This window comes from Heliangelus exortis, chromosome 7 (genome assembly GCF_036169615.1).
Source record: "Heliangelus exortis chromosome 7, bHelExo1.hap1, whole genome shotgun sequence".
NCBI lineage: Eukaryota > Metazoa > Chordata > Aves > Apodiformes > Trochilidae > Heliangelus > Heliangelus exortis.
This window is the reverse complement of record NC_092428.1, coordinates 27,301,609-27,328,192: the sequence shown is the minus strand read 5'-3', so window position 1 is coordinate 27,328,192 and position 26,584 is coordinate 27,301,609. Positions and strand designations below refer to the sequence as shown.

General features: G+C 39.7%; 1 protein-coding gene across 1 annotated transcript; it reads right to left on the bottom strand.

Annotated features, from left to right (window-relative positions):
- Nucleotides 1–346: 346 nt before the first annotated feature.
- TRUB1 (TruB pseudouridine synthase family member 1) lies at nucleotides 347–26,383 on the bottom strand. The gene is made up of 8 exons (XM_071749485.1): nucleotides 26,196–26,383; nucleotides 23,951–24,043; nucleotides 20,323–20,378; nucleotides 8,497–8,578; nucleotides 5,257–5,329; nucleotides 3,833–3,972; nucleotides 2,673–2,729; nucleotides 347–1,334 (listed from the first exon to the last, which is right to left on the bottom strand). Exons 1-8 carry the CDS (start codon nucleotides 26,338–26,340, stop codon nucleotides 1,120–1,122), a joined length of 861 nt encoding a protein of 286 aa, XP_071605586.1. The 5' UTR covers nucleotides 26,341–26,383; the 3' UTR covers nucleotides 347–1,119.
- Nucleotides 26,384–26,584: the final 201 nt, after the last annotated feature.

Genomic DNA, 26,584 nt, shown 5'->3' with positions numbered 1-26,584 from the left:
AAAAGCTGCTACTAACTTGCAGGGGGGAAGACATCTAGAAGTCCTCTTAGGACAGTTCATTACACTCACAGAAACACACGACAGGGATTTTTAGCACACTTTCAGTCATTTTGGAAATCCCATGGGAAGCAGTGGTGAGAAATGATCAGTGTAATCACATTCTGCTGACTACATGAACTGGGAACAGGCCCTCACTGCCCAGTGAATTAAAATATTTTCAGCAAGGATCCTTGATGGGATCCTTGGATCCCTCTGATGCCCACAAAACTTCTAATCAGGACCAAATCAAAGCCCACAAGCTCATCAGTCATAGGAGACAGCTCAAGCAACACACAGATGGCAAAAGTAAAGTCCATAAGCCCTATGAAAGGCAGAACAGTTAACTTTATTTTACATTAGGGATGGTCACCAACTGTGACATTGTACCAGAATAAGATATGTTCACCTGTCATGACAACTGCACTCTTCAGAGCATTTGTTATCAAACTGGTATTTTTGGGTATTGCTTATACTTAGTATTCACTCACACCTGTACTTCAAACTTAATGTAAATTATTAGCATAGATAGTTAATTCATTCTTGGTAACATCTGACTGAAAGAGCAATCTGCACAGGAGAAACTACAGTAAAATGGACATATCCTGAAATGGATCATAAGAGAGAGAATTGCCACACCACACTCTTGCAGTGTTCAAGCTCTAACAGTCCTGTCACCATGGTATTTCAGGCTTATATTACCAGCTATAAAGAAAGAAAGAAAAAAAAAATTTGTTTCTTTGAGCACATGTATCAAAACCTAACATTTATAATTTTTTATTGAGGAATTAGCAGCGATGGCTTATTTTCACCTTAAAATTCTTTAAAAGTTTATGAGGATTTTACATCAGCAGCAGACCCATTTATTGTATGCAAGAGGGAAAATAAACAGGTCAGGAAATAGCAAGCATTGGATATTTTCAGTGCATGTTCTAGCCCCAGAAAACAAAAGAACCATTTTTTCTTGCACTGCAGTTCTTCACTCTCCCAGCACAGATGTGAAAATTCACACAGGAGGCAAGACAATCCCTATCCAGTCTTAAAATGTCTCCATTATTCAGCCTTTCTCCTTGACCCAACTTATCACTTATCTTCACAGCTCACAGCAGTTTCACCAGGATGCCCTGTCTTCAATTTTTTATGAGATGGCTCTTCTGAGAGAAGAGACATGCAATGCTCCAAGGATCGTGCAATTTCATCAATTGTCCATTTGTCTTCATACAGGGCATGTTCCTCTAGTGTAAATGGCCCCTGTTTGGTTCGGGTCAGTTCTTGCATAGTGGCACAGGTAGAGAGTTCTGCAGTAAAGGAGAAAAGAGGATTTGGAAATAGTGCATGGTCAAATTTAACTACCTGCAACCCACTTAAAATGTATTTTCAGATGTAGGCTTATACATCATTCTGCTTCGTTTGAGATGGAAGAGCATGAAGATTTATCACTCATTTGCATCTTCTTAAATTTGAGCCATGGAATTCCTTTGAATTCTAGAGATCTCCAGTGTAGCAGAGAGTTCAAAATCTGACAAAGTTGTCAAAAGCTTTTCCAGACTTAAATCAGAATGAAAAGAGAGGAAATAATGACTTAAGAAGTAAGCAAAACATTCTGTATTCACAAGTGATTTAGAAGACTTAGCACTTCTTGCCTTCAGGAAGGATTTTTGATATTTTTTCCTGTGCTGCTTATCAGGACAATGTAAATTAAGATGAGGAAAACAAAAAATATAACCAAATGCTCTGAAAGGTTAAATAAATATCAGTAGGACAGAATTACATAATGAGGGGTGACAAAAATTTAACTGTAACCACAGCTCACTTGTAAGTGCATGAGTACACTAAAATATACTGTCCCATTCTTTCTGATGCAGGAAGATCTGTACTGCATTTTAAATTATTGAAAAGCAACCAGCTGAAGACAGATTTTATCTTTGTTGTTAAAGGACTAAACGTAAGACAGTATGCTCAGAAGGCAGTAACAGAAAGAGAATCCTTGACTTGCCTAAGCACAAATAACAGCATTGAAATTCATAGGTTATCCTACATCTCTTGCTTTTTTGATCTGCAAATGTATCATTTAAAAAAAAAATTAAAAATGAAATGGATTATCTGTTCCCCATCGTGCAGCTTCATGGATACAGAGCATAAGACAAATAACCCGATGGGAAAGCAAAACCATTTACAGCTCAGGTAAAGGAGAAAGAAAATACTAGAAAATAATCACAAATGTAGAAGTCTTTCCAGCAGATAGTTTATTATGTGCATGGTAATCTTCTGTGCAATCTGTTTTCAAAATGCAATGAATAATGTTTAAAAAGACAGTACCTTTCTTCTTCTTATCCTTCATCTGAGTTAGATTTAACATATGGAGAAACAAACAAAAAAAAAATCCTCATCTTGCTTTGTATTATCTTTCTCAGTGTCATTACTTGCTCCATTTTTGTTCCCCAGCCCCCAAGGTCCTCTGCCTTCATTCTCCCTCACTCCCAAGTAAAATACCTTACTATATAAAAACAAATGATACCACAATTCTGCAAAATAACACATATGTCTAGTTAACTGGAGATATACAAAATGACTAAATTTTTCCATAAATAGACACATTCATTCCTTAAACTGTCATGGATTTTTTTCATGCCTACCTTTGCCAATGTCACTGACCAGGCTCCTGACATAAAAGCCACCACCACATTCAACATCTGGAATGCAAATAGTGACATGGTAAACTGCCAGTGCAATTTGACAAAGAAGTGAAACTTTACATAGAAACCATGCCCCCATATAAACATAAAAATGTGCCAAGCAAACAACTCAGTGATAAAATATTTATAGGATGCAACATCAATTATTCATCCTGTAACATATGTGTGGGTGAGATTGCTAAGGCAGACAGGAGGGAAAGCAAATACAATGGCAACTGAACTAACTCACTAGAAACTGAGTACTTGCTGTAATATGTTAACAAATGCTTCAGTCCTCTTCATTTTAAAGGTTTCATACAGTTGTTTCATATTTCTAATGATTAAAAGAGTAAATAGTGACGCTTTTAAGATACTGCACACAGGCAGCTCTAATAAAATTTTAAAATTCACCTTTAACTTTCCCTGTTGTCTCAGCCCTTCCCTTCCCTCTTTGCCAGTGACCAGCTGCTAGTCACCCAGCAATAAAGTAAGGGCTGAAGTAACACAGCACTGAGTTCTGTCACTCATACCTGCTCATCTGGTCCAGAGGACTATGGGTCAACTAGGTAGCTGCTCAATGCAAGACATTACCTTGACCTCACAGCAACATCAAACATTTTCAACAGGCTTTTAGTTTATTTATTAATGTGCTTCTTAATGCACTATCCACATTTCCCCATATATTACAAAAGAGGGATAAGATCCTCTCCTCTCAACCAAAGAAGAGTCCTGACAGTAGCTGATACTGGTCCTTGCTGCACCCTGGGAGAGATGCCAGCATATTTGGGCATCTGGCTAAAAGAACAGGCAAAGTGGAGTAAGCAGACCTGAGAAAGGAGGAGTGAGCTGGAGGTTGCAAAATAATGGACAGATGCAGGGGATTATTATCCCCTGACCAGCCTCTCAGAATTTTCCCTCACAGAAAGATTACACGTAATCAGCTTAACTTGAACCCAAAATACGGCACTTTTGCTGCAGAGTGAAAGTCTCTGTACATGGGCTCACATCAAAATAAGCAGCTGAGTGAAATGAAACCCATTTCCCTGTCTTATTCCCATTCTGAGTGTAAATAAGCACTAACAAGCTGGAAGCATCACTATGTAATACTCTTTGGCCTTTACCCAGTGTGAACAGTGGTGGCTGGAACTGCTGGAGGGAGAGGCTGTACACTCTCACTGGCCGAGCAGGCTTGGCTTCGACTGCTTCTCCTCTCTTCATCAGAGTTGAGAGTCTTTCCCCATCCTTCTTCAAAGCAGAATAGCTGAGCAGATAGAGCATGAAAATGCATGTCATATGGTTGTAATAGAACAAGTTTCCCATCCTGCAGATCCTGTTAATGCTCTACTACAGTAGCATTTCGTTTTACCCTTCTAATCCTCTCCAAGACCTCACACTAAACCAACAGCTATCAAGTGCTTCTGAAATCTCTTTCACAGAGAATCATCTCATTTGGCAGTAGCTATCTAAACTGGAAAACAAGATATGGTCCTCTATTTCTCCTTTTTTCTGTATGTATTTAAGTGTTTCATCACTCACTTTGTAGTTTATGAAAACATAGGGTTTATATAAGGGGTAAAACACTCACAGCTGCCACTAACACCCCCAAGTCTCAGGGCATACTCTGCTTCACTGTGAAGTTGAGCTGAGCACTGGGAGCTGCTCAGGAACCTCCTGTAGTTCTTCCTTGCATCTTTACTCATTGCCCACCCATGTCTTCCCTGAATGGCAAATATCACATTACAAGCCCAGTTCTAGGGTGTTTAGGGGACCACTATAGAACAAACAAACAAATAAAAACAAATAATTGAAAAAAGTTTCACTGATTTCATGAAACTTTATCCAAAGAGCCAAGTTTGGTCTTTACAGAAAGATGACCACAAAGAAAAAAGTTAATTTTAAAAAAAATATAAATTCTTGCTTAAATTAGCAAAGGGTAATTTGAAACAGGTCACATGAGGCTGAACACCAACTGAATTAGTGACCTTACAGTGCTCTCATTGGAACCACAGCAACCAACCCATTGCAAATGCAAAGGAAACACGTTAACTTAAATCACCATAAAACCCATCTGTCACAAGCTAAGTGCTTGCACATTGCCAGCTACTGTGATTCACCTGACTAGAAGAAATTTGCTAAGCTACAGAAGGTCAGTCATTCATACTCTTTAAGTTTCCAGAAAACTGCTTCGAAGTCACTTAAGGCACTTTCACACAGATATCAGTAAACCTTCCCTTAGCACATAACTAAAAATAAAGACATTTTCTAATTGGAAGGGAGGGTAGAAGCCACCAAGCCTTGCAAAGCTGTTTCTGACTGCTTCATTACTTTACATTTAATCAAAAAAACCACAAACTCCAGGTCACTATTTGTGCTTGATGTTAAAATGCCCACAGCCTGCAGTTGCAAATGTTAAACTCCTAAGACTGCCTTGCTTCTGCCCTCTTGCCAAAATGTGGGTTTCTATTTCTGAAAGAACTGACTTCTGTTGGCAAGTCCCAACAGCTGAACACAACTGCCAGGAGCATCTGAATATTGTGGAACTTACAGTGGAGGAACCTGCATTATCTCTCCTATAAACTTCTGCAGCACATTTTCAAGATCTCCCTTTGTTATCTGGTCTGCAGAAAGAAAACAGTAAAGAATGTTAGCATTCATTATTCACAGGGCATTAATGGCAGCAACTGCATTCCACAAAGAGACACAAAGAAGAGTTCACTCTTGTCTGAATTTAGACTGGGTAAAAAACATCAAGAGATAAAAACCAGAATGTAGGTAGGAGTGTGAATTATCACAAAAATAATGGAACAAACTGTCCAAGGTGATTAAGACAGTCTGAATGCTTTCAGAAGGGCAGAAATCCCAAAGATACAGATTTTCTTTTGCAATTTCTCTCTCTTGGGTCTGCAAATTCATTTTTCTTGGGGGCTATGCAAAAACTACAAAATTTGCCCCATTCTATTTTCTGTTAAAGGACTAAAAATAACAAAATACTCATTTAACTTTAGCAACACCTCTTTAAGAGTGTGCCTAATTGTGGGGAAAAATACAAAATATTAGAGAACAGAAGCATTGTGAGGTTTTTTCCTAGTGAAGAAAAAGACTGCAAATGGAACAACACATCAAATTTCCATATCAAACAACTAACCTGCAAATACACACCAGGGTATTGTTATATATTAAGTAAGGCAATTTTAGTGCAGAAATCCTGTAAAAGAAAGAGAGCTGCTTTAGGCAATCTACTCTCTTTTAAGAGTATGCATACACATCTGTCCCACTTTCTAGTAAAAGTTTTAACCTGAGTAGCTGATTGCATTGGTCCTTTGAAATGCTATTCAATAGAGGTAACACTCATCCCTAATTTATTTAGAGGGTACAAACACAATATCTGTAATCAGAATGGATTTCAGTGCACTTCTACTGTCTAGCAATTGACTAGTCCTATTTCTCACCAGTTAAATTCAATTGATGTCACCTTGCTTAAGTCAACAGCATCCTGGAACAAATGCCAACCATATGTATTTATTGAGCTTTCATTATGTTTTTGAACCTTACAAAGAGATCTACTCCATACTGTAAGCAAAAAAAAGAAGAGGTTTCTTTCCACAGTAGTTTTGGAAGATGGCAATGTGGTACCTCACTTCTGCAAAGCCTCAAGAGCAGATGCTGACCCCAGCAGCTGTCTCAAGAAGTGTGTTTAGCAGCAAGGTTGCACATCAGTGATGCTGAGACCAATGTACATCAGACTACAGGGGAGGAACAACAAAATCAATACTACAGTAAGTCAGGATCTTCTTCTGAAGAGCTTCTCACATGGTTACTTAAATCTTCTGTTTGTAATACCCTAGTTTAGCAACATACCACAGCAAAACTATACAGTGGAAAATTAACACAACCCAGCTCTATGCCTGTGATCCCACCAGCCTTCTTGTGAAGCCCTGGTTGCTTCAGGCTAGAATTCAGTATTTAAGTTCCACATATGAGCATCACTTGGGGTTCTCTTTCAATTCTCACACTATAAAGTGCATTTGTGGCTAGGGCATTTAATGAGACATCTGAGTTCAGTTCCTGCTCTGATCTCATACTCCCCTGATGGACAGGTTAACATCCAGCCTCTTAGGAAATCACTCAATCTTGGGACAAAAAAAAAAACCAAACAAACAAAAAAAACAACCTATGAGGAGAATATATAATAAGCCATTAACAACTGTTCTGTGGTTTGTTATCAAAGTAAATATTTACAGATGAGTTTGCTAAGAACGAAAATAAACATATTTGTCTTCTGTGATACCTTGTGGCACACGCTGGCTAGTGTTACATTCTAAAAACATAAACACATGTGCTTTTCTATTTCCTTTTCTTTTCAGCATGCACTGCCTTTGTGTTCATGGACTGTGTTGGATTCTTGCCCTCCCCTAGAACACACAAGCTGGTGGAGCTTTCATCCAGCTCTAAGTCACAAAGAATGCTCTATTAGTTTTGTCTCAAACAATTTCACTATGACCACACTGTGTATTTGTCCCAAGCATCAATTTGGACCCGTGGCTCTCTAGGACTCTGTGAACCAGCTCCTTCATCACTTTTAAGCTCCCACAGTCATTATATCCACAGCACAGGGAGGGGGGAATGCTGCCCTGATGCCCAGAACTGCTTTCCTTCAGTGCCTCAGCCCACAGGTTTCCCTCATCCTGTTCAGGGCATGGGTTTAGCATGTTAATAGTCTGGTCAGATGTGTTGGCAGCTCTAATACTATATGTACACTTATTCCTTTAGAGGCTGAGAGACACAGAACTTGATCCTAAAGCAGAAGCAAATGATTGAACATCTCTGAGTAACATTACCTAGTCAATACTATTTAGAATGATCCATCAAGTTAATGTGGACAAGAAACTCACACTTGCCTGCCTCATGCTAAAAAAAAAAATGCAAAAGCAAACTGGTGAGGGGTAGAATCTAGACTAGCTTGTATTTTTTTTTTTTTTAATAGCATGGTGAAAAAGATTTTTGTTCATGTAGCTATTACCAGGTACCAGAAACAATGTGAAAACATGTAAGAGTTGCTAAGCAACCGGTTACCCTTGTATTTTTTTTTCCCCAGGCTGTGAAAGAACCAAAAGCAAATAAGTTTGGTGTGTCCCTGGTTAGCCCTATGCTGTTTCTAAGACAACCTAGGAACTGTGGAATGTCCACTCCAATAAAGTCACAGTCAGGATAAGTTCTAAAGGCCTTGAAATCTTGCACTGTGCTCCATGGGTCAGAAAAATTCATTTATTAAAGTTGTGCTAGAACACAAACTGCAAGCAAGAGCAAGATTTGCAAGGTGAACATACACAGAAAGCAGTTTAAGCAATTCTCATTTCATGTTGAGAGTCTGTATTTAAAGGGGTGTCCTGGAAGATTTAGGTACTTCATTCCTCCACTGGCCTTAAAGGGTTTTACTAAAAGATCACTCATGGAACTATACACTGAAAGAAGAAAATTTACTGGAGACAGCATCTCAGCCTGTCAAAGATTTAAAATGACACAGTCCTGCCCAATTCTATTTTCTTTCTCCTAATCTAATGCCTGGTTTGTTTTTTTCCCCAGCAGAAATGAACACTTGCACTGGACATAATTGCATGAAGCTGCTCTAAACTATATGAGCACTGAAATTGAAGATGAAATAATCTTAGTTTGATATTCACATTTAATTTAAATTCTGAGGCCCAAACACCTCTTCTGCTTTTCTATGATAAAGACCATTTATGCATTCAAATTACATCAAGTATGTAGATTTATTTATGCTTACCATAAGGCTTTTCTTCAGTTACTTTTCCTGTAGCATCTAATGTATCAGTAGCTTTGCCCAGTAGACCAATGGCAGTGTACTTCTGGGAAGAGAAAAGAGAGATCAGTGAGTCAGGTCCTCAAGGTTCTCCCTTTTTTTCGTTGTTTTTTTCATAAAGACTGCAACAAACAAGCACTTCAAACCAGGTCAGAAAGAATACTCTATGAATAGTCAATCCAGCAGCTTTGGGAAAGTAACAGTAAAGATCAAAAAGACATGGAACTAAATGAAAATTAAATCCTGCACTACATGTGCTTATGATTTCAGTTTTAGAAACCTCAGGAAGACACGACATGGAATCTAATTGTTACTATAAATATACCAATACCATAAGGAAAATAATAGGGTGGTAAAAGAAAGCTTCCATGGGGTGTCAATTGTCACTGCTGAAGCAATGCACATAGAGTACCTCTCAAACAGGTTCTTATTTCATTCCTTCAAAATAAAAAAAGTAATAAAAAAAAAAGACACAAAGACCTTTATTTGTGAAAGCAAAACACCCACTTCCAAGACAAACCATTACAGCAGTTCAGTTCTGCCATGAAATGCAGTGAGATGCAGTAGCCTAAAGCTTGAGTTTTGAACATTTGGAATCTGGTAAGGACCTTGTGACCAGCACAAGGACTGCAAATCCAGAGTGACATCTCTGCTCCTCATGGGTTTTCCAAATATTTCTGTTTTGGGTTTTCCCTTATGCAGTTCTTTCCTAAAAGAGCTCTCCAGTGTTTGTAGCTTGCAAGAAGGAATTAGCCTGTTTCCAAGCCAGTAGCTCTCACCCTTATTACATTTCACCTGATGACATTCTTTTCCATGTTTTCACCCTAGGTACTGCCTATCTGGAGGCACACAGCAGAATCTGCTGCAGCTGACAGAGGGGTTCCTGTGGAGCAGCTGCTCTGACACACAAAGATTCACTCTAACATAAGTGAGGGTCAAGTTTTGAGATACCATCAGGTATAAAAAACTGTAGTTGGTCTCACTGACTATCCCATTCCATTCAATTTCAGCCAGCCCTATGCTAAATCCAGATGTCTTCACAGTAAAATACTTACACAGCTTGGGAGAGAAAAACCAAGGTGTTCCACACACCTAATTAATTCCCAGTTTCATTTAACTTACTCCCAACTGAGCTAATACAAAAACTTGAACCAAGCCACAAAAGGACCTATCTCCTTGAAGCTGGTTGACCAAATTCTACCAGAACACATCCAAACCAGCACAAGCACCAACATTTTACTCTTTGATGTAATGCACCCTTTTTCACCTACTTGAGAAGTACAGACAAGCTCAAGTATTAGTAGTGTGGACATTTAAATCCCACCAATGAAATGGAATTACTAAGACATGCCTTGATTTTGTTCCATGTGACAACCTGACACTTAAATGTATTTCTTCAAGCAACTGCCACAAAATGGAAGCAGCAGGAGGAGACAGACAAAAGGCAGCAGAGTGCAAGCTTTAAAAATAACTATATTCTCTGCTTACCACATTAAGGCTATTTTTTGCCTAGATACTGCAGATGTCTGAATTCCCTGATAACTCTGCAAAATTAGGCATTTTAAAGTCAAATTATTGAAGTTTACATACTTTTGGAATGCATGGGAAAGAAATGAAAGGAAGAATGAATGAGGGCTGCTCCACAACAAATATTCAAATAAACTTGAAAGTATATTATCTGCCTTTAGGACCACAAAATTGCCTCCTTTCCAAGAAATTTAATGATCTGGTTCTTAATATTTAATAGCATAGCTAGAAAGAAACACTATTCAGCAACTATTCTAGAGGTTAATAAAACATGTGAGCTGATCTCCATAATTTTAGCATGATGAATGATCTTAGCAGCTGAGCGAAACTCTAAATCTGAAAGTTTGCAACCTCACACCTTGTCCTCAAATGTTTCCAAACCACAGTACTGATACTACATTAATATCAATGACTTTCTTCCTCTGAATTCTGGTTTTGGCTATTTTGGCTCAGGCTGTCTGTTACAATAACATGTTATATATGACCTCCCAGCAAGAGAGAAACAACATCATCTGTTTATACGTACACACAAACTGTATGAACCATACAATCCAAATCTCAACACTTGGCTTCCTCTTTAATTTCTGCAGTAAGGGCAAAAAGCCATCCAATTTGTAAAAAGAGCACCCTTAAAAATAGAGCACAAATCCTTATTCCTTTTAAGGCCACAAAAGACTGAAGGCAGCAATGCAATAACAAAGAAGGCCATAACAGGTCAGGAAATTAAGAATTATATTTGGTTTATGATCAGTCTCTGGAGTGCCCTTGGGTATCTACAACTATATACCATAATTCTTACCAGCCAGTTAAATGGGTTTACTTCCCCTTTGTTAGTGTGCAGAACCTGGAGCTTGTAGAAGATAATATGAGAGGACAGACTTAATCTATTGCTCCTCTTACTTTGTGTCAAAATTCAGCATTAACTCCCTTTAGACTCTAGCACACACTGCCCTCAGAAGGACCCAATGAATTCTGAGTCATTTAATAAGTCTTTGGTGACCTTTTCTCACCTATGTTGGCAGTCATTGATTTCTTTCATTTTTATAGAACACATCTAGGGGCATTCTTCCTGTACTCTTAAAACTACAAATCACTGCAGAAATACAGACAGCAACTGCTCACAACTACACGTCCTTCAACCCACTCAACCTGAAATAAAAAAATAAAAATAAAAAAAAAAAAAAGCAGCAAGATAGCAAGTGTTGCAGGCAGTGGAAAAGCCAAGCAGTGCAGACTGTGACAAGAACTGTACCTATATCAGCAGCTCATCAGAGAATGCTCTGCCAATCAATAGCCCTCATGTCCTTGCCCCCTACTCAAGAGACCAGGACCCGAACCATTTAAAGATTAAAAGCAGCACCTCAGCTTCCCCATGGGATTCCACAACGTGCTATTGTAGCCCATTAAAAGCCAAGATCAAGCATTTCCAGTCACACCTTGCAAACGCTGCAGCTTTGCCCACTGTTTCCAACTTCTAAGGACAGTATGGATGGTCCCAAATCAGAGCCTCACAACAACCCTGAGGGCACACAGCCCTTCCCAAAAGTGTTCTGCCTTAGGGAATTGCTACATCTCTCAGACCTGGAGAAAACCTTGACCTTATAGCAACTGAAACAAAAGGCAACAAAGTGATGAGAAGTCCTCCAGGGTAAGCAACTCTTTCTTCTACACTAGTGAGGAGTCAGCTTTGAGAGGATGTCCTACAGTGACCATCTGCCCTCTGACAGTAGTGGTGTACTCTGAGAAGAGGCACACACTCTGGGAATCAGCGTGGATGCAACACCAACAAGACCAGAAAGCCAAGGAAGTGCCCCAGCATTTACAACACAACTGTGACTAGATAAAACTTGCCATAAAAGCCAGGACTGGAGAAAGGATTACAGAACCCCTAACCAAGAAATTGTAGAAACGGGATTACAAAACAACCCCCCCCCCCAAAAAAAAAGTCAAAATTGCTAAATTATCACAAACTGCATGGTGTTTGCAGTAACATTTTTTGTAAGAAAACAGCTATCACTTGGCTTTTTTACTTCAGAGTAATCCTTATATTAACGTGGAAATTGAAAAAATACCCTTAAAAAAGGCAAGACTTTAACAGTTTACCTCTTTTACTGTGGAAGGAGGAAGAGGAGAAGACTCTCCTCCCCTCAGAGGGGTTGTACAGCCAGCACAGCCATCAGCTGCACAACCCACCCAGAGGGACTCCTGGAGGCTGAAGCCCCTGGGCTGACTGCCAGGCATGTCTGCCCCACTTATCAGTAAAAATGCCAGACAGACCATGGAACAGAGCTTCTCAGTTTAACTGTTAATGTATCAAAGTTTTACTTGGAAAGAAGCCAGAGACTTGAAATCTGAAATTATAACATCTTTTTAAAAGCTTTTTCAAACATAGAGAAGCAACACTTGAGAAGCACTAGACAGAAACACAAGTAATTATGAAATAAGGTCACTAGAAGCTGTCAGGAAGATTTTAAGATGGCTCTCACTGCAAGAATTTCCCAGGCAAGAAAACTCCCTGAAAGAGGCAGTTCACAAGAGTTCATCCAAGGATGACCCATTTTCTAATCACAGCAGCAACTCAACACAGAAGCGTAAAAGGAAAACAAATAAATAAAGGTTACAATCCTCTGAGCAACAGACTGAAAGCTGGGAAAGAAAAGGCATATTTGATAGAAACAGAGAGTTAATGTACCTACACTTATGTCTGGTATGGCTGACAAGTTGTTTGAGGGAACAACAATCAGAATGAAGAAACTAACAATAAAAGAAATTAAAACAAACACAAACAACAAAAACAGAAAAAAAATCTAAAAAAGCACCAAAAAATCCAAAACACAAGTGCTCTGGAGAATCTGAAGGAAATCAGAGCAAGCACACAGCAGGCAAGCACTGATCAGGATTAGTGCTCTTGTGCCTAACCCATCCAATCTGCATGCTTGGAGACAGCACTTACTTTTTTGCAGACAGACTGCTGTGACAGTGAAGAGACCTTAAACTTATTTTTCAAGTGACAATCAGTTTGTGTGTAATGATTTCTAAAGCACAGCTGAGCTGCTCTGGATTGAATACTCATATAACCTATATTTGTTGCTTGTATAACATCAGCAGCTACCAGTGCCTTCAGTATGCTAATCATCCAGCAAACCAGAGGAGTACATAAGATAGACAAATAAGCTGGGGAAAAAACTGGGGGTTGCCATAGTTTCAATTATTTTCCAAAACAAAGCACTCTCACTAAGTAGATTCCAATATATTAAAAGCACAGAGCTTTAATCTCTTAAAAGCAGGTTGCACAGAGGCAAAATAAAGACCACAGGACAAGGCAGAAGTTCCATATTTTACAACAAAGTCAGAATCATCAAACACTGAACATGTCCTCTTAAAATACACAAACATTACAACTTCTTTTCTCTACCATTCAATTTTTTCTCCTAAAAGAAAAAAGCTGACTTTGTACGAAGCCTGCACTAAATTTTAGTTACTGCTAGATGCTGTAATTGTACTGTCATTGCTGAAGAACTATCTGATCTTTACTCTTAGACTTTTCTGACCTCTTATGTCAGCTTATTTTAAAAGTTCAAACACATAGGGGTCCAGGTTCTTAATGTGAAGGACCAGAATCATCTGTGATAGGGAACCAGCAAATGCTTTCCCTGGAATTCAGAAGAGCTTTAAGGTGGTGGCTGAAAACTGTAGCAAGGTGAAAATTTGGTGCAACAAGGGCAGGAAAGGGGGCAGGAGGGGAGCAGTCCCAACATTAAGAAGACCACGAGGTTGCTACAGATGGCACCATGGCCACACACAGTACCTATAAACTCATATAAACTTATAAACTCAACACACTCACAACATCCAAGAGGGAGAGCAGGCCAGTGTGTGCAAAAGTGGCTGCTTGTAACCCACATTCTCTTTATGAAAACCTTTCTGACACTTGCCCTCTGGGGAAACTTAGGCCCCTCACCACAATGTCTTGAGCTGGCTCTTAGTACTCATCTTCAGCCTTAGTGCCTGGTCTTCACCTGTTTCATCTTTCTGTCTATGGCACCTACACCAGAGACTATACAAAATAACAAAAATTATCTTCAGTTTCTATCTGAGAAATGAAGTTTTAAGGAAATTCTTAATTCCCTGCCCAGAAATATGGTAAGTCCTTCCAGAAGGGCACATATAAATTCAGACAAAAAACCTGAATGCATGAAAGCCTTTAGGTGAATTCAAAGACCTTGCTAAGGCCAAGATGCAGTAAATTAAAAAAGGCAGTGCTTTGAGCAGCTCCAAATTACTAGAATGCTACAGAAAAAAAAATGCAGAGTAGCAGTTTAAACCTGTTAACATATTTTTTTTCCCCTGTGATTATTATTAAAAAAGAGAAAAAAGCCCTGCCACATTGCAGTCTTGATTTTTTTTTTTTTTTAATGAGTGCAAGCAAGAACTGTAGCTGTAGCACAGACACATACACAATTACAGAAAGGTCAAGAGGAAAGAAGGCAACACTGACGTCTTGAATGGAAAAGCAGACTAGAGCATGCTCTTAAAATATTCTGCATTTTTGAAGAAAAGAGCTTCTGCAGCACAACTGGTGCAGTCTCCTGAAGACTTTCAAGAGTTTTTAAAAAGTGTGAATATTAATAGAGCATGAAGCTGAGCTATTTATAGATTAGGCCTCTGGGGTGAGCATAAGAAAGACTCAAGCAATACACAGCATGTTGAGCCAAATCACTAATGGTACCACTGAAGGAAGGTGTGTATCTATCTATCCTATGTAACAGCTCTTCTACAACTTTGTTTTGCAGATACCACACATGAGTACATACTCAGATCAGTCTCTTCCAATAATTTGTTACCAAAAGCACAGCTTAAAACAAAAATGTATCATGTTTTGGTAATAAGTAATTAACCATATCAACAGTGTGTAATATCTAAGGTGCACATTTAAGACCATTTTACCCAGCTAACACTTTAGCCCTTCCTGATTTCTGCATCTTCCACTGTGCAGGCTTAACATATTGTCAGTTGATCTTGTTTCTTACAGACACCACTTCAAGCTTTGATAACACCTTCTACACATTTTCAAAACACATCATGCATGCATTTTACCAGTCTTCCTTTTATACAAGCATTTTCCTTGTGAAAAAATAAGGAAGACAACCACACTTTCACAGACTCACATTGCTCTCTAGCTAACACCTGGAGGCATCCAGGGAACAAGAAATTTGTTTTCAGTAACATAATATACACAGAATAGAAAACCAATGCTAGGTTTCCATAAACAACAATGGGTCTCTGACCCAACTTCTGCTGCTCTACAAAGAGGCTGTGAAATTGCAATAGAAAAATCTGGTTCTGAGAACACTCTCCTAAGTGTCAGTAACAGTTTAAAAAAAAAAAAAAAAAAAAAATCAAACTATTATAGTGGTGCTTGAATATAGCTCTTACAGACAGAAGTAGGACAAGTTCTATTAATAGACATGACATCTTTGAACCCTATTGTGCAAACACACAAGGAAGTATTCCATATGAGAAATGTCAGGATTTCTCTGTCCTATACTTATTTTAGGAATGTAATGTACTTCACCTAATGAAAAAAGTGGTAGCTAAATGGGTGAAATTAAGCAACCACTTCATGTCAGGAAGAATTCACCTAGCAGCTGAAATACATCTATCTGCCCATGGGTCAACATCTCTCATAAAATAATCACTCCATCTCCCATCTGCCAACCCTGTTCCGCAAGGGAAACCTTTAAAACACCTCTCAAAACAAGCCTGGGAACTAAAATTCATAACTCCACTGGGTTTAGGAAAAAACACACAAAAAACCCAACTGACAGGCACAACAAAAGCCATGCTCTCAATGGAGACACTGGATTTATGGCACACTGTAACATTACCTCACTCTAACCCCTTCACATGCCACAGTCTATAATCTACCAGGCTTTCTCCTTCCCCTAGGAGATAACCTTGTCATCTCTTTCTTTCCTCTCCTACCTCCCCTGTAAGGAAACAATAACTTATTTGGGCTTGGACTGAGGCAAAGTAATGACATTTTGTTCAGCAACAATCCATACTGCTTAAATGTGCAGGTGAAATACAGCACTCTTCTTTTGTTACCTCTCCCATCTCAACACAAACAGAAACTCAGCCAGACCTCAGTTTCTGTGGATGGGATACTACAAAGAGGTTTGAGAATACAAAAGGGCATGAACCACAGACTGAAAAATGAGATGCTTCAGATGAAAAATTTCCTAGGGCAAGAGCTAAGGAGCAAACAAACCACTTTTACTTGGGTTCCTCCAAGACAAATATAGACAGTTGGATACAATAATACTGCAGTTTGGAAGAAAAAGACAAACTAAACCCACAGATGAACACAAAAAAAATGGGATCTGAAGAATCATCAAGCAAACACTAACAGCCCCCCTTGCTTTGTTCCTGGAAGCTTGACTGATCATTTGGGACCAAAACCTTGGTACCCCACAGAGGAGATCAACTGTTTTCTTTCTCTAATTTACTGAAGCAGGCAATGAAACAGAGCCCATCTGCCTAGAACAGTCCTGGGATCTTACCTGTAACTGCTTGTCCACCCAGAATTGTTGGTATACCACGCTCAAAAGCATTAATTATTTTTATTTTAGAAAAAGTCTAAAGGACATCCACTTAACTGAATTTTAAAGAAATCTGAAACACAGTTTCAAAATCTGTGGCTTCTATTTCAGACATAATAAAGGGCTTCCACATGCAAATACCCAGTTTTCCATAATATGCAAATTAGTCTATTAAAAAGTATTACCACTTCCCAAAAGTCTTGCCCTTCTAAGAGAATGTTAAAATTATCAGAATATGAAAAAGAAAACAGAAAACAACACTATATGAGCAACAAGCTTTGTTTGCACCAGGTTCAAAAGAAAGAAAGATGAAGCAAAGAGCTCAGCTAGTGATACTGTAAAGAATTTTTTAACATTAAGAGCACACACCACCAAGGATCCTTCAAAAGGAAAGTCAACTCAATTTTCTTGCACTCATAACTCAAATATATGAACTGGAGCACAAACTACTTTTGAAATAGATTGAAAAAAAAAAATCAGCAAGCATCTTTAAAGGAAAATTAGGATTTCCAAAGAAATAACACTTTCACTGTCATGGTGTGCATGTTAATGTGCAAACACACAAATGTTGGCACAAGAAAAAAGGTCTCAGAGATTGTGAGTTCTTATAAGCCTCTTGAAAATAGACAGAGAAAGTAAGTCTATTACAGCTTGAACTAAGAAAAAGACTCCAGAGGGAACCCCATGGTACTGGATACTAAACAGTCCACATGGGGCTTTGGTGTCTAACGAGCTGTAAACAAAGTCACAAGAAAAGGCTTCATTAGTTCTGCTCCTTATAGAACTACTAGATGTGCTTTTTTATGTATTATTAATTCACAGAACTCGCTGCCAAAAGATGGAAGCTAAGTACTTAATTAAAAAAAAAAAAAATCCATGGAGAAAGCTAGCAACCTTTACGTTTGGTAAGTTAAAGGATACAAATTAAAGCCTAATTTTAAGGACAGTCAGACAATCACAGGAGGTAAAGAAACAACCTCCTTTATGGACACTTCTTTCTGCAGCATCTGGTACCAATCCCCTAGAGAAAAAAACTTCACAATATACAAACCCTGATTCCCCAAATCCTCCTGCAAAAAGTGACTTCCATGTCTCTCAGAAATTCTCTTCTGTGATGTGAACCTATTTCTGCTTAGGCAAGCCCTCCCTCACAGGATACAAGTGTGACTGGCAAGTTTTGAGTCCTGGTCACTGCACTAGCACTTATTTTCCATCCAGGATTTGAAAGAACTCCAATTTTAACAGTTGCAAGAAATGGAGGTTGTCACATTTAAGGCCTATATTCTTTTTTTATCTTTTCAGTCCTTGTGATCATTTGGAGTTGCTGTTTTACTCTGTTCAGTGATTTTTTTTTTTAATTTTTTTTTTAATAGCATTTCAGCCTGGAGAAGACACAGCTTTTGAGATTAGATTTTCTATTTTAACTAGTCCTTGCCCAAGGTTGCCAAGTCCTTGCAACCAGTGCAAAGTAATCAGGCAATTCCCCTCACACCACTGAGCACTTGGGGTTTCAGATGGTATGAGGACCATAACAAGAAATTGCATCCTCAGACAAAACCACTACACCCAATGCTTTCTCTTCATTGCAAGGCAGTGATTTCAAGCAGTTTGATGGATGGCCTAAGCCTGCCCTCATTCACACTAGTGTGAACCCAGGTGTTCTTAGGGTGAAGCCAGATGTTATCTCTCTGAAAAATATACAAATTAAGCACACAACTGAAGTCTAAAAATTTCAATTATCTTGGTTTATCCCATGTAAAAAAAAAATGCGTTGGAAGACATCTCCTCCCAATGGAAAGTATTATAATAATGATTTTTATTTTTTCTGCTTATTGCTCTTCCTTGTTGTCTTCTCTGACAAGCCCCTGATAATTTCCTTCACTGCTTCTATGCAATAGCACATTGTGGTACATGAGAGGTTTTGAAAGAGCATTACTGCTTTTGAAACTGTGTGAGTGCCTAGCATCTTCTAACTCATTTCCCTCCTCCCAAAAAATCACTTCAACACTGTATTTGAGACTGACTAGACACCAAGCTGTATGACTGAGTGCTTCAGAAACAATATACCATAATAAAAATTGGTCCTCCCCCATCATACTCATTTTACTGATGAAGCAGGAAATATTCTCATTCTATCTTTATTTTGCAAACATGATAAAACAATTTCTCACAAAATAATACAGTGCAAAAAGCCCAAGCAAGATTAAGTCCCAAAACACAGGAAGGAAAAGTGATTCTCTTATGGAACGTGTATGAAATGCTCAGTAATTAAAATCCAGATCAAACAGGATTCAGCTTCTCCTCCTCACTTCAAGCATTTGAAACAAAATAAAGCAAACAAACAAAACCTAGGCCAGCCTGCACGTATTTTTATTTCTGGATAAATATTAAGAATTCAATGAGAAATCTGGAACACTAAGTAGACTTCACTTTTCTATTTGCTTTGAGTTAATTCATAGGGAGGTCAAAGCAATGGAGAACTAGATTTACATAGAGAGGGTAACACTCCTTCTATAATATGAAGGGTAACACTTCTTCTATGAGGTGCAAAACAAGTGCTAATGTTCAGGGCTGCCACACAGAGTCAGGAAAGTTTCACACAATGTTTGGGGAAAAAGTCAGAAACAGTCCAATCTCTGGCAGAGCCACCATATGGGGTTTACTGCAGCAACATACGTTTTGGCCACTCAGCACAGCTCTGCTGCCAACAATGAGAGACTGAACTATTTCTTTCCAAGATGCATTCCTATAACCAAACAGTAAATCCCAAACAGAGAGGCTCAGGCAGTTCATCTCAATCTTTAAGAGTAAGAAAAGGAACAAAAGAAAAACATCACACTCAACACACTAACATCCACAACAGTAAAAAAAGATGAAATAAAGAGTATGAAGTCCTAGCATGGCCTGGGATGCAAAACCCCACTCCAATCTATTTAGACAGTCATGGATTTATCTGTATCAGAGCTTTTACTACACTGGGGAGTGGAACTAGATGATGTTTAAGGTCCCTTCCAACAGAAACCACTCTGATTATGAACCTTGGCTGCCAGTAAGGTCAAAAAAACAAACAGCCAAGTATCTGTTGAGAGATCTTTCAACTTCCTTAAGCCTCTCAAGTTACAATTAAATATATTAGGCACAGAGTAAGTAGAGAATAGGAAAGCAAGGAGAAGAAAAGCCTCCAAGTGAAGGCTCATGACTGCCATGCTACCTGGAAGCTCCCTTAGCTACCTCACACTCTTCACCAGGTGAGGACACACAAACAGGTGCAGTGGATGTAACTTTGCTTGCCTCATTGCCTCCTCTGCCCTCAGCCTCAGCCAGGTGAGAGCTGACTGATCCAGCCAAGGCAGATTAAAGGACTGCCCCCACTGCCCATTTCTCCTGTGTCTTTGTTGAAAACAAAATATTATAGAAATCGCCCCAGAAATAGGAAGTTGGTGCTAAGTAACATTTTCTGGAAAAACTAAGAGAAACAAAGAGAATAACCATTCTGCACATAAAAGTCTTAATATCAAATTTTGACTAAATGCAGAGGAACTGAGGCACATGCTGAAACTGTTAGGCTAGTTTAGGTATTTGTATGTTGATGCAGTTCTTCATTAGAAGAAAGAAAGAAAAATATAAACCCCTCTAATACAAGTCATTTAGCACTCCTTACCTTGGAACCTGCCAACATAGTCCTCAACATTTTTGTTCCTTTTCCAATACCAACCACTGCAAAGACAGAACAAGAAATGTCAACTTCAAAACCAGTTCTGGAGCTTCCCTGCTCAACACCATTCATTACTAAATATTATGCTAGTCAGAAACACAGCTTTTCATGCTCTGTTATCACAAAGAGTCAATGCTTATGAGAAAGCATCTCTGATGGTCAAACAATGTGGGACTAGTGAACGGAAAAAAGTCTAAAGCAGAAGATAAATAAGCTTCATCTATTGTTAAAAAGCTTTCATTCCACCTCTAGATTTATTTATTTTTTAATGACCAGAGAAATGGATAGTGCAATTAACACTGTCTCTGGTTTGATGAAGTCTATGGCTCACTAATAATGAGTCTAGCCTTCCCTGGAACTAAATAGCCCCTTTAAAGGTTGCTAGTGACCAAGAGTAAGAATAATGAAACTGTTTATCAGCCTTACAGCAAGAAAGTAAAATAATCAAAAGGTGCAATTACCTCTGTCAAAAATCTCTTATAATCAAACCCTCATATTACTGTGTATGTACAGACTACTGTTTTTTAAGCAGTATTCTGCAAAATAAGTCAGCTTTCCATAAAAGAAGGAGATGGAAAATATTTTCTTTTAAAGCTTTATACAGGTATTTTCTTTGAACATGCTTGCCTATTGATTTTCTCCACATACAGCAATCCAAAGAAATGATGACAACAGAAGGAAGATGGGAAACAAGAGAAATTTTAAAAGGAAATCAGTTTCCTGTACAACTCATGGAATAAATTGCAGAAAGTCATCTATGTGTTATCTAGGAGCCAGTTACAAAAGGATCAAACCAGACAATTAAGTATTTTTATTCTTTTTTATATACTGCTGCTCTACAACTTCTCAGGCTTTCTATTCTGAAACTTATTAAGCTATTTCTCATTTTCAGTTCTTTCTCCTCTTGTTCTTGAGGGTCTTTGGTCACACATGCCCTTGTGCTCATGCTTTTGTGCACCTTCAGTTCAGGCTGTTCCTGTCATATTCACCAGATAGCAACATGGCAGAGAAAAAGAGAGAAGCACACAGATAAAACTTTATTTCCAAACACTTGCAATGTGCTGACATCACTGACACCTCAACATAACTACTGAGCTGAAATTTGATGGAATGTCAAGAGATTCAATAGAACAATTTTAAAGAGACTTTGAATAGTTTTGTGAACAAGACACTAACAATTTTCTCAGTTAATCATCAGCTTGTGTAGCATGTGTATTGCTGAAAGATGACATAGATTAGACTTGCCAGGCTACATAGAGCCTAACGAGGTTTAACTGAATTTTTTTAGTTTTAATTTGCCAGATTCTAAACCACTTCCTGAATGGCATTTGTTAACTAGCTTAAATATCTGCTTCAGTTTCAAAAGAATTACCATCACTAACCTGCCTCTGCTTTTTTATAAATGGCTTAGATTCTCCTAGGACAGAGGACCTCCTGTCTTCCCGACATAAGACAGAGCACACATTACAGAGATGTGCCTGTTCTCAAAAGTTGTAAACATAGTTCTTGTCTGAAACTTTACAACTAGGTTTTAATTTTGATAATTTTTCACCTTTTCTTCTACTATGGAGGCAAAGTACATAACCACCATACAGGAAACAGACAAATATTTACAATTTCCATTGTACAACAAGAAATATTAAACTGAACCAGAGCCCCAGATGGATATTAAAAAAATATACTAAGACTTGACTTACAATTCATTGCTTCTTAGAGGTAAAAAATTATGTGGACAGATAAGAAACTCTGTCTCTCAAAAAGGAGCTGCTCCAGGCTCCTGCCACTGTGGGACCACCACTTGTCATCTGGTCTCTAAGCTGCCTTTCACCCACATGCCATAGATCACTGCTCTCTGCTTCCTCTCTGCTCTCTGCCTTCCTCATCTACATTTGGTATCAGTAGGAGATGAAACACAGAAGTGTATTTTCTGATGAAAAGCACTGCCCTGTTATTTGCAGTACACTAAGCAAGACTCTGTATCAACTCATTCCCATGAACTAAGTTATAGATATGCAGTACAGAAAATCTGGGAAACAGTAACACAGATCATATAATGAAAGTTAGAGGCTTCAGAAAATAAACATTTCTACTATGTGTCCTGCCTCACCACCCTATGCCAAAAAGCAGCACATTTTCTGAATAACTTCTTTCTGTTGCATTCTTCCCTCTCTCCTCATTATTGCATCCGAGCCCACAGAAATCTGGGCACATTCCCTTCCCCACTCCTCTCTTCCAAACTGGCTACCATTGATTTTTCTCCATGTGTTTTGTATGGCAGTGGCATGAAAGATCCTGTGCTTTTTCTAATCGATCCATAGCATATTAAGGTGATGTACTTCTCTGTCTCTACTGAGCACATCAAGCCCAAAGACTTTTTGTCATGCCACAGAAGCAGGCTTTGGAGGCTGCTAGTTACCAGAGAACTGTAGGAGAAGCAATTAAGAAGCATGAGTGATTTTTCTTTTCCTATGGATCAATGCTGTTGACTTCCCACAATGAGCAGTAGCAAACTCAAAGGGAACATCTGTGTAAAAGGAAAATTCTGCTTCAGCAATACTCACAGTATTCTCCAGTGGGCAGGCACACAGTGCAGGAAATCAGAACAAAACAAACTTCTACTCAAGAATGTTGCAATGTTCACAGGTGACAGAGAAAGACAACCAAGAGCCTCTCCTAGCAACTGTGTCAGCAAACAACAGGGCCTTGAAGCACAGCTCTGCCTGAGAAGCCACTATGAAAACTCAGTGGATTTGACTCCAGTGCATAATCATAGCTGTACCTGTTGATCTGCAATACCAAGAAAGTATTGCTGTTATTTTCTCAAGCCAATTAGAGCTACAAGGCAAGAATGTAGACCAGGTGTAGCTTGCATGTTACTCATCAACAAAACTATTGGTAACAACATATGATAAGGGAATAATCCAGCCCAATGGTCACACCTCATTTTTTCAAAACCAGCAACCAACACATGCAGTTTCTTAATGAAAGAAAAAAAGAATTCAGTGAATGTTCTGCTATAAAAATAAAGGACAACATTTCTTTGATGACTCTTCTCAACGGAGTAAGACAGGGCAGCAAAGGAAAAGTGCTTCTGTGCTGAGCCACAAAAAAAGCAGCAGCTGAAGATCTCCCACATATCTTTAATTTGGTGGGTATTACAACTCAAAAGGATCCTTCAAAATCCCAGAAAAGCACTAGTTTAAGAACAAATGCTCTTAAAAACTATGATGAGTATAAACCCCCAGCTTAAGTGAAAAAGCCATCTATTTCTGAGGCAAGTCAGAATTCATTAAACAAGAGTCTGTGTTTTTGTGTAATAACCAACAAGTTATTTCAGGAGTTTAGGAAAGAGGGGACTATAGTCTTCTGTTAAGACATACATTAAATGCATGTAGAAGTATAGGCAGAGGAAATTTAACTCATCTGAATCTTCCACTGTAATCCATCCTTCCCCTAAAAAACCACAAAGCCTGCCGTGTGTATCCCAAATTGTTCCTCCAGCTCTGATTTCATGTAAGCATGAAAATGTTTGCTGAAATCATCTTCTGATGACTCTGTCCATATTTTTCATTACCCAGAACTCCTTCTGCTGCACTGTCCAATGTTCCACCATGTCCAATTTTCAAAACCTGGCTTCTTGTCTTCCCATTTGTTTGCACCCCAGCTTCTGCAAATAGAGATTGAAATGAAGCATTACAGGGCAAGCTTAGAGCACAGGAAGAAAAACATATTTCCAGATTGCTAAAAGAGATAAAAATCAACTATTTAAACTATTAATTAGTAATGCAGAAATTCCTATAGTGAGTAAGACCAATGGTTCATTCAGGTATACTTCCACCCTCAAATCATTTTCAACCTTTTCACTTAGATTCTAATCAAGCCTTATGTACCATTATAAACAGAAGTTCAGAAAAAAACTACTAGAAAACTTGGCAGACAGTTCACTTGTGAGGTTTTATTAAGGAAGCATGCAAGAAGTAGCAGCAGAGTCCCCACAGTCATCCATTATACACAAATTTTATGCTACATAATCTGGGCTGTTTTTCTTGTATTTCCTTCCATGTAATAAGCCCTGTTTAAGTGCACATACACAGCCCTAGGGAAACTCTGCAATGAACCAAACTTGCTCAGTGCCCCTTTGAAGCTGCCAGAGCATCTCAACCCACCACACTTCCCATGCAGCTGATGACTCCAGGAATTCTGCAGATTCCAATGCCCTTTATTCATCACTAATAAATACAATAAACAATCAGAGCTCCCTTACCTATTTCTGTTATCTCTTCATCATTCACATCAGGGAATCAGATATGATCCAGCTAAATCTCTTCTACAGAAAGCTGCCTACAAAGTGCCTACACTATGGCTCATGACAGAGTAAAGCAGCCTAAACAAACAACCACCTGCCTGAAAGCCCATGCTCTCACTTCATCACCAAGTTCCCAAAAGTCTGTATTAGGATACCAAGTCCCCATATCCATTGTAAAGATAATCTAGTAAAAATTTTTTTACAAAATCATTGTAAAGATAATCTAGATAATAACAGTCCCTCACACCTTTGCAACGATCATACTTTTTTTCCTTAATATGCTACAGCCAGGCTTCCATATATTAAGAAAAAGTAGTTTCCACAGACTGTGTCCAGAAACACCCATTTGATTTTAATTTTTTTAATGGCAACAGGCAGTGGGACTGAAGCAAAGCATCCTCCCACTGCTGTGATGCAGTGAGGCTGCAGGCACCCATTCTGGCAGATGGGTGCACGGTGTCCCTGGGACCACACCTGAGAGCTCTGTGGTCAAGCTGGGCTCCCCAGCATTCTGCACTGCAGGACTGGAGCTTTCTGGTGGGGCAATTCTCCTTCCCATTCAAAACAAAGGCTCACATCATGCTGTACCTTGGGCAGGAACAGATGCCTGCCCCAAACAAACCACTGGTGAATATGGTCTTACTGATCACCACGCAGCATGACCAGTACACTGAGTCTTGCAGGGACCCAGCAGCTTCACACAGTGCACTGGAACATACCATGCCATGGGTCCATTCTTCAGACTAGACCACACATGGCTGTGAACTACCACCAAATAAAAAATATCATAGAATCTTAGAATGGTTTGGGTTAGAAGGGACTTAAAAGATCATCTAGTTCCGACTCTCTGCCATGGGCATGGACACCTTCCACTAGACCAGAGGTTGCTCCAAGCCCCATCCAACTTGGCCCTGAACACTTCCAAGCAGGGGGTAAACACGAGTTTTCTGGGCAATCTTTGCCAGTGCCTCAGCACCCTCATAGTGAAGAATTCCTTCCTAATGCCTAACTTAGAACCTACCCTCTTTCAGTTGGCAACCACTCCCTCTTATCCTGTCACTCCATGTCCTTGAAAAAAAGTCACTCCCCAGCTTTCCTGTAGCCCCTTCAGGTACTGGCAGGTCGCTAGAAGTTTTTCCCAGCTTGAACAACCCCAACTCTCACAGCCTGTCTTCAAAACCCGGCTCTCCTTGCATTCAGAAAATGCTCAGAAAGTGCTGAGCAAGCGAATGAGGGAGGCTGTGACAGGGGCTGTGGCTCCAGCATATTAAAAAGACGCCCATCCCACAGCCATCCCGACTAGGGCATCCTTGGCCTCAATGCTCAAGGCCTAAATGTGTGTCCTGAGCCGGCGGGCACCACCTCCCCACACCTCCCTGACAAGATCTCCCTCGCTTCACCACCAAACCCCTTCACCCCTTCACCTCAGCCCTCCAGGCCGAACTTGAGAAGGAGCCCTCACCCCGCCTCCGCCTCCACCTTCCCCCCCCGGCCCCAGGCCCGGGCCGCCTACCTGCCAGCAGCTTCTCCTTCAGAAGGTTGAGCACGCCGGCCGAGGTGGGCCCCTTGGGCTTGTAAACGGCGAAGAGTCCGCTCAGAGAGAAGAGTTTCTCGGCGGACTTGCCCAGCACCACGCCGCCCGCCTCTCTGGCAGCCATGCTCCCGGCAGACCCCGCCACCGCCGCCCGCCCCGCACGGGGGCCGCTGGGAGATGTAGTCCGGCGGCCACAGCTGCCATGGCGAGAGGCGGGGAAGGGACACAGCGGACCCGGCTGGCTGCCGGGGTGTCTCGGGTGGGACACCGGCTAGGAGACCCTCAGGCCAAGCCAGAAGGCTTTAAGTATCTCCACCAGGCACGCAGGACCTGAGTGGGGAAGTTCACGAAGCAGTGTGCCCCCCCCC